Source organism: Hordeum vulgare, chromosome 4H (genome assembly GCF_904849725.1).
Source record: "Hordeum vulgare subsp. vulgare chromosome 4H, MorexV3_pseudomolecules_assembly, whole genome shotgun sequence".
NCBI lineage: Eukaryota > Viridiplantae > Streptophyta > Magnoliopsida > Poales > Poaceae > Hordeum > Hordeum vulgare.
This window is the reverse complement of record NC_058521.1, coordinates 15,784,786-15,794,082: the sequence shown is the minus strand read 5'-3', so window position 1 is coordinate 15,794,082 and position 9,297 is coordinate 15,784,786. Positions and strand designations below refer to the sequence as shown.

Sequence of the window (9,297 nt, the reverse complement as noted above, 5' to 3'; positions counted from 1 at the left end):
TAATTGGCCCACTGGTCCAGTGTCATTAGTTCCTAGCTCATGGAAGTTACTGTATCCATTCCATTGTATGGTTGTAACTGTGATTTTTCACTTGTGTGCCTGAAAATGATATATGGCATCAAAGTATTTTGCAAAACAAAACAATATTATTCTTACATGTCCAACCCATATATTTCTGCTTTATGAATGGTACGTACAAGTTCCAATTGTTGAATGTGGGTATACTTGAATGCATCTTGAAAAATAATATCATTGGTGAAGGGTGTGCGGGCACGTGTCTCCGACGGGCCTCTCAGGATCCGGTCGGTTTTGGTCTCTCGTGGATCCGCTTGGTTTCTACCGGCACTCATGGTGGTCTTCAGAGCTTTTACAGGCATTTTTGGTGTTCTCTTCTTTTGGGTGGTGATTTTCTTCGTAGATTGCTCCCGCAGCGTCTTCTTGTCCACATCGACGACTCCCTCGACGTTGCTTGCATAAGCTCCCGGCAATGAGTGTGTGAAGATGCTAGTATATATATGTGTAACTCTAGAAAAAAGGCAATTTGAATCAATAATTTAATTTTTATAAACACAAGGCTAACCACCCTCACTAACGTATATGCTACATAAAAGCTACTAAAATTTTGGGCAACCAAATTTGTGTCAATCCGCTTGTTCCGATAGGCAGATGGTGTCCAACTCACATGGCCTAGTTTTTGAAATTTTTGGTCAGACCGATGTCCCAATGGTTAACATTGGTCCATTCCTATCTTGAGAAATGATAAGGCGCGAGTGGTTGAAGAAGATCATTTCAATAAAAAAAAAAAGTTGATCAAGAAGATCATAGTCATACTTGTTGTAGTGTCAAAGATGGCTGCAAAGGTGGATTAATTTGGTAAAGTCCGTATGTTTTGAATATGAGAAGTAGCTAGCTAGTGTAGTACTTATCCCAACTCAGAAAGGTCCCATGCATATAACCTTGGTCCCCTACTATGTGCTTGTACACTAATGTAGCTACCAGCAACTGGTCCTTTGGTTACATGATCCGATCCATGCCCCAACAACGTTCAATGTATACCGGGGTAGGCGAATTGCTGTGCGCAGAAGTGCAGATACAAAAAAACAAGGTCATTCGTTTCCTGAAGAAGGGGCTCAAAGGAACAAAAGCACCATCCTACACGACGGCCATGGCTGGTCACCACCCTTGGGTGTTCTGGAAATAAATGCCCTAGGTCACTAGTAGCCAATAGCATTCCAACATGCACACATGCCCTTTCCCCCAGCAGTGTCCTTCTCTCCCTATCCACGCACCACAATAAGACTCCCTCTCTCCCTCTCTCTTTCTTTCACACACACAGACACACACACACACACAGCTCTCTCTCTCTCTCTCTCTCTCTCTCTAGCACGGCGGTGTGCTATAAGATGGCACACCCCTCTCAGGTAGGGAGAGTATTCACATCTAAAATTCTAGGCATCAATCCCTCTAACCACAAGCACTCTCTCCCTAGCTAGCTAGTAGCCCTCCCACACAAGAGCCCATGCTCTGTGTGTGTGTGTGTGTGTGTGTGAACCCAGGATATATGAGCTAGGTACCAGTACCGCTCCTCCTCCTCATCGCCCCTCTGCAACACTCTCAAGAGAGATTTATCTCCTCCTGCAGGTGCTAGCCTGCTAGACCTCTTTAACCATCTCTCTCCTTCTCTCCTCCACACGCAGACACACAAGCGTGAAGAGCTTATGCATGGCCGGAGTCGGGATACATCTGATCATAGCTCCTAGGCCACACCCCTCTCTCTCTCTCACGCACAGACGCACAGTAGACGCGCGCAGCTGCAGCTAGCTAGCAGTCGCTCTTCTTCCGAGGGCCTAGAGACGAGAGGTCTCAGGGGCCTTGGAGTCACATCACTAAAGCATGTTTCCTTTCTATGATTCCCCAAGCCCCATGGACTTACCCCTTTACCAGCAGCTGCAGCTCAGCCCTCCCTCCCCAAAGGCGCCGGATCACCAATCCTTGCTCTACTACCATTCCTCCCCTGCATTCGCCGCCGACCCTTTCCACCACAACTACCTCTGTGCCGGTGCCGGTGCCGGTTCCGGTGCCGGTGAGGCCACGCCGCCAGCAGCCGAGATCGACGACCAGTCGCCGTCGGAGCTGCTTCTGATGGATCAGGCGCCGGCGCCCAGGCCAGACGGGGCTGGAAAGGCACAAGGCCTGCACGGCGGTGGAGGCCTCGACAGCGCGGCCGCTAGGAAAGACCGTCACAGCAAGATATGCACCGCCGGCGGGATGAGGGACCGGCGGATGCGGCTGTCCCTCGACGTCGCCCGCAAGTTCTTCGCGCTCCAGGACATGCTCGGCTTCGACAAGGCCAGCAAGACGGTGCAATGGCTCCTCAATACGTCAAAGGGCGCCATCAAGGAGGTCATGACTGACGAGGCGTCCTCCGACTGCGAGGAGGACGGCTCCAGCAGCCTCTCCGTCGCCGACGGCAAGCACAAGCAGCCAGGGACGGAGGCTGGAGGTGGTGATCACGCCGACGGGAAGAAGCCGGCGCCGAGGGCTTCCAAAAGGGCACCCGCCAACCCCAAGCCGCAAAGGAAATTGGCCAGTGCGCACCTGATCCCCGACAAGGAGTCGAGGACAAAGGCGAGGGAGAGGGCAAGGGAGCGGACGAGGGAGAAGAACCGGATGCGATGGGTGACGCTCGCGTCCACAATCAACATCGAGCCGGCAACCACCGGCATGGCGGCGGCGAGGCTGGACGAGTTGGTCACCAGCCCCAACAATTTGATCAATCGCTCCTCGTCCATGAACACGCCAGGCGCTGAATTGGAGGAGGGGTGCTCGTCGTCCATGCCGAGCGAAGCGATCATGGCTGGCTTCGGCAATGGAGGGTACGGCAGCATCGGCAACTACTACCAGCACCAGCTGGAGCAGCAATGGGAGCTCGGTGGAGTGGTGTTTGCCAACTCCCAGCACTACTGAGAAGCGACGACGTGCGTACACGGTACAAGAACTACTTCCGCTGTCTCGCCTTGAACGTGCACTTAATTTATATATATATATATATATATCCTGCTTTGTTCCATGGATGATTTGAGCAATAATTTGTTCTAGCTTGTGAATTAGCTCCGTGCCGCTGAACTTGCCTTGGTCATTGCATGATGCAGTATTGTAGTTGTAGCTACTAGTCCAGAACTTCTGCTGATTAATTCATGTAATTCATGCGTGGATTCTAATCTCCGTTTCCTTAATTCTATGATTGTCAAACTCGAATCCGATCAGATCTGCAGGTATTCTGGTGAATGAGTTGATATATTTGATGAGTGGCAATTGATATGAATGGCAGATGAGTTTGATTTTCAATTGTTTCATTTCATAAAACAGTTTCCTGTTGCCTCCGGATCGTAATACTTGGAGGAGCTTTAACAAACAACATGCACTCTCAATGTTACATATGAGTTTGATTTTCTGTTGTTTCATTTCCTAAAACAGTCCTTGTTGCCTGTGGATCATAATACTTGGAATAGCTTTAACAAGCAACATGCGCTCTCAATGTTACATACATATACTCACAAGCATCGTGATAAATTCTTATGTACCACTCCCTCCAATCCAAAATAAGTTTCGTCGTTTTAGGTCAATTTGATATAAAACCACAACACTGTTGGATTGGAGGGAGTAATACATAGCAAAATATGTTTATATGCATGCATATAGTTTCATTTCATATAATTCCATATAAAAACAACAACTTAAGCATGGTGGTACTCAAAAGTCACAAACATTGGATTAAATTCTGATCGGATCTGCTGAAAAAGGAGTAGGCGGATTTATAGAACATCTATGTGCTTATCACTCCAGGTAGTGCTGATTGGTAAGAGAAAAGCTTTCAGATTTGAAGCATCAAGTATCAATCTGGTAACATCACCACCATCAGATTAAAGGGCTACGTTGTTGATATGTTAGCTTTCTCAAGAAATCTTGCTTTCTTCATGTTAACGCCATCAAAGTTAAAACACCGATCTCACTTTTATCTAATTATGCATGTTAGGAAAACCTGCATCTGCATGTACTAGTTCTATATATGATTTTACGACAATAATTGCTGTGGTATGGTAGATAGTATAGTTTTTAAGGCTGACGAACACACGCATACATGTTGCAGCACCATTGTATGATATCATTTCAAATTGATCTCAGGAGAAAATTAGTTCTTAATTTGAAATTGAATGATTTATGTAGTCATGTGGGCTAGCTGTATGTTAAGTTCTTTTCGCCACTTGTGAAGGAATTATGAAATTTGGGTACTCTATTATAGGTAGCGAGCTGCAAGTGATCAAAATATAATTTTGGAGCCTCCAAATTATTTAACTAAAGTAAGAAGAATGGAAATATATCAATTTGGGGGCTGGTATGAGTACTGTTACATCATGTACTCCCTTTTCTAACACCCTTGAGATTAGAATACAATACTACTCTATCCCAAATTATTTGAAGTTCTACTTTGTCCTAGTCAAATTTCTTTACATTTGACCAAGTCTAAAAATATATCAACATGTACAGCACCAATGTAGTTGCATTAGTTCTGTCCTAGAATATTTGGTACTATATTATATGTTGTGTAGAAGATATTACCATGTAGAACACCAAATTGGTTGCATTAGATCCATAAAGTATATTTGATGCAGAAGATACTACCACATTTTTTTATTGGCTTGGTCAGATATTGTGAAGTTTGGCTTAGTACAAAGCTGGAATGACAAATAATTTGGAAATAAGGGAGTATACATGTGCAAATAATGATTTTGTGAGCCATGGCATAGTTTAAAAATTGTCCTAATTCAGATACTAAGAAACATATGCATGTATGCATGCTTCCAGCCCGGCACAATCATAAATTGAGACACATGCATATATTAATAATCATTTCAGCCGTTTCCCTGTTTGCTATTTTAGATTCCATGAACTCTTCATTTAACATTTTACAACATACAGTATGCCGACTGTTATCTAGACTAGAGCTTATATATTGTCCATATAAAATAGAATGTGAGCACAATTTTCCTTTCTGCTTGACATGAGATGCAACAATAATATTGTCAATGGACACAAATATTGCTCCACTAATAGACCGGTTTTGTATTATTATTTTCATTCACAATGCTGTATGGCTTAACTTTTTAAAAATGTACTAATAACTTTTCTATTTTGTATTGCACTCAATTTAAATTTCCTCAAATCTCGTTGCCATTTGTGTTAAATAAGTAAGTCTTTTTATCATAAATTACCAGGTAGTTCATGAAGCTTAATTACCACATTTACACCGGGACCAAATTGAAGGAAATGGTTTAGAATTCACTAATGTATGGAACAAAAACACCTCTGGATTAGTGACAGCACTTCCCATAGAATAAATAATTCATTTTCATGAAGGTGGATAATATATACTATATAGGAGTAAATTACTGCTACCAAGTACCAAGTATTCGTATTTAATAGAGGCATTTTGTGGGAAATTTTACTTGCAGTAAAGGTGGGGGAAGAAGCAACAAAATGAGAACCAGCTTTGCTAAGACACATTTTTTCAAACGGAAAATCAAATTAGGTGTATATAGCTAGAGAGTAAATCCGCAAGCTAAATATGACAATACTCCTACCAATCTATGGAGTTTTCAAACCAATGCAACACGCAGCAGCAGCGAATGTCCATAAAGGAATTTAGTTACCATGAATCAGAGACAGAGAGTGCTGCTGCACGCCGCCTGCATCTGCTGGGTGTGTCGGCCAAATGTCACCGCACGATAAGCTAGCAGTAGCAGTAAAATCAACTATTTCTGCATGGAAAATGTACACAGATTAATTGCATGCATGCATGTCCAGCAACTTGCCTCAAAGGTCACATGCATGCTGTACTAGAAGAAATTAGGACAAACAGTGTCCACATGTATCTTGTCTTGTCATTCTGAAGTACTTCAGTTAAGAAAGACAAAGGCAATTGTATATGTGAACATGCAATACGTACCTCACTAGCACTAAGGTACTTCTCCCGCGAAGTACCAGAGTACTACGGACCAATGCTTCAGCCCGGCCGGACAGCAGCTAGCCAATAGATAATACATATATTTATGTAATGAAAACATGTTCTTCAGCAAAGCAACTATGCACGTACGCACATATCACTTGGCCCTTAAGTAGGCAACCATGTGAACATGGTGTGAACTAAATTCTGCTTGCAGAAATCACTTCGATTGTATCTGCAGAAAAATGCTTCAATTTTGGTGATGCCGTGTTAATTGACCATGAACTTCATACGGTAGTAGTATTCAGTATTCTGTTGATACGGTAATAGTATTCAGTATTCTGTTGATACGGTAATAGTATTCAGTATTCTGTTGATATGGTAGTAGTATTCACTTAATATTATATTAATGGATCTCATCTGCAGAACAATTAGACAGCAATATTAATTATGGAAAGAGAATAATTTTGGTTTGTACATCTCCCGGTCAATTTGCAAATGTGGTGGTAGAGTTTCCAAGCGGTTATCATTATATCCTATTGAGCATGTCGATGGAATATGACTACAAGATAGATAATGTATAATATTAGCACAACGAATTGACTAAGTTAAACTATGTACGTACATGGATCAAACATATCAGATACAGATATATAATATTAACACATGGAAATGTAGTAAGTTAAACTGTGTAAGTACATGAATCAAACCTATCGACATGAAATTAAAGGGCTACGTTGTTGATATGTTAGCTTTCTCAAGAAATCTTGCTTTCTTCATGTTAACGCCATCAAAGTTAAAACACCGATCTCACTTTTATCTAATTATGCATGTTAGGAAAACCTGCATCTGCATGTACTAGTTCTATATATGATTTTACGACAATAATTGCTGTGGTATGGTAGATAGTATAGTTTTTAAGGCTGACGAACACACGCATACATGTTGCAGCACCATTGTATGATATCATTTCAAATTGATCTCAGGAGAAAATTAGTTCTTAATTTGAAATTGAATGATTTATGTAGTCATGTGGGCTAGCTGTATGTTAAGTTCTTTTCGCCACTTGTGAAGGAATTATGAAATTTGGGTACTCTATTATAGGTAGCGAGCTGCAAGTGATCAAAATATAATTTTGGAGCCTCCAAATTATTTAACTAAAGTAAGAAGAATGGAAATATATCAATTTGGGGGCTGGTATGAGTACTGTTACATCATGTACTCCCTTTTCTAACACCCTTGAGATTAGAATACAATACTACTCTATCCCAAATTATTTGAAGTTCTACTTTGTCCTAGTCAAATTTCTTTACATTTGACCAAGTCTAAAAATATATCAACATGTACAGCACCAATGTAGTTGCATTAGTTCTGTCCTAGAATATTTGGTACTATATTATATGTTGTGTAGAAGATATTACCATGTAGAACACCAAATTGGTTGCATTAGATCCATAAAGTATATTTGATGCAGAAGATACTACCACATTTTTTTATTGGCTTGGTCAGATATTGTGAAGTTTGGCTTAGTACAAAGCTGGAATGACAAATAATTTGGAAATAAGGGAGTATACATGTGCAAATAATGATTTTGTGAGCCATGGCATAGTTTAAAAATTGTCCTAATTCAGATACTAAGAAACATATGCATGTATGCATGCTTCCAGCCCGGCACAATCATAAATTGAGACACATGCATATATTAATAATCATTTCAGCCGTTTCCCTGTTTGCTATTTTAGATTCCATGAACTCTTCATTTAACATTTTACAACATACAGTATGCCGACTGTTATCTAGACTAGAGCTTATATATTGTCCATATAAAATAGAATGTGAGCACAATTTTCCTTTCTGCTTGACATGAGATGCAACAATAATATTGTCAATGGACACAAATATTGCTCCACTAATAGACCGGTTTTGTATTATTATTTTCATTCACAATGCTGTATGGCTTAACTTTTTAAAAATGTACTAATAACTTTTCTATTTTGTATTGCACTCAATTTAAATTTCCTCAAATCTCGTTGCCATTTGTGTTAAATAAGTAAGTCTTTTTATCATAAATTACCAGGTAGTTCATGAAGCTTAATTACCACATTTACACCGGGACCAAATTGAAGGAAATGGTTTAGAATTCACTAATGTATGGAACAAAAACACCTCTGGATTAGTGACAGCACTTCCCATAGAATAAATAATTCATTTTCATGAAGGTGGATAATATATACTATATAGGAGTAAATTACTGCTACCAAGTACCAAGTATTCGTATTTAATAGAGGCATTTTGTGGGAAATTTTACTTGCAGTAAAGGTGGGGGAAGAAGCAACAAAATGAGAACCAGCTTTGCTAAGACACATTTTTTCAAACGGAAAATCAAATTAGGTGTATATAGCTAGAGAGTAAATCCGCAAGCTAAATATGACAATACTCCTACCAATCTATGGAGTTTTCAAACCAATGCAACACGCAGCAGCAGCGAATGTCCATAAAGGAATTTAGTTACCATGAATCAGAGACAGAGAGTGCTGCTGCACGCCGCCTGCATCTGCTGGGTGTGTCGGCCAAATGTCACCGCACGATAAGCTAGCAGTAGCAGTAAAATCAACTATTTCTGCATGGAAAATGTACACAGATTAATTGCATGCATGCATGTCCAGCAACTTGCCTCAAAGGTCACATGCATGCTGTACTAGAAGAAATTAGGACAAACAGTGTCCACATGTATCTTGTCTTGTCATTCTGAAGTACTTCAGTTAAGAAAGACAAAGGCAATTGTATATGTGAACATGCAATACGTACCTCACTAGCACTAAGGTACTTCTCCCGCGAAGTACCAGAGTACTACGGACCAATGCTTCAGCCCGGCCGGACAGCAGCTAGCCAATAGATAATACATATATTTATGTAATGAAAACATGTTCTTCAGCAAAGCAACTATGCACGTACGCACATATCACTTGGCCCTTAAGTAGGCAACCATGTGAACATGGTGTGAACTAAATTCTGCTTGCAGAAATCACTTCGATTGTATCTGCAGAAAAATGCTTCAATTTTGGTGATGCCGTGTTAATTGACCATGAACTTCATACGGTAGTAGTATTCAGTATTCTGTTGATACGGTAATAGTATTCAGTATTCTGTTGATACGGTAATAGTATTCAGTATTCTGTTGATATGGTAGTAGTATTCACTTAATATTATATTAATGGATCTCATCTGCAGAACAATTAGACAGCAATATTAATTATGGAAAGAGAATAATTTTGGTTTGTACATCTCCCGGT

At 40.7% G+C, this 9,297-nt stretch overlaps 1 protein-coding gene across 1 annotated transcript; it reads left to right on the top strand.

Moving 5' to 3' along the window:
- Positions 1-1,418: 1,418 nt before the first annotated feature.
- LOC123447397 (transcription factor TB1-like) lies at positions 1,419-3,348 on the top strand. The gene is made up of 2 exons (XM_045123993.1): positions 1,419-2,989; positions 3,268-3,348. Exon 1 carries the CDS (start codon positions 1,894-1,896, stop codon positions 2,965-2,967), a length of 1,074 nt encoding a protein of 357 aa, XP_044979928.1. The 5' UTR covers positions 1,419-1,893; the 3' UTR covers positions 2,968-2,989; positions 3,268-3,348.
- Positions 3,349-9,297: the final 5,949 nt, after the last annotated feature.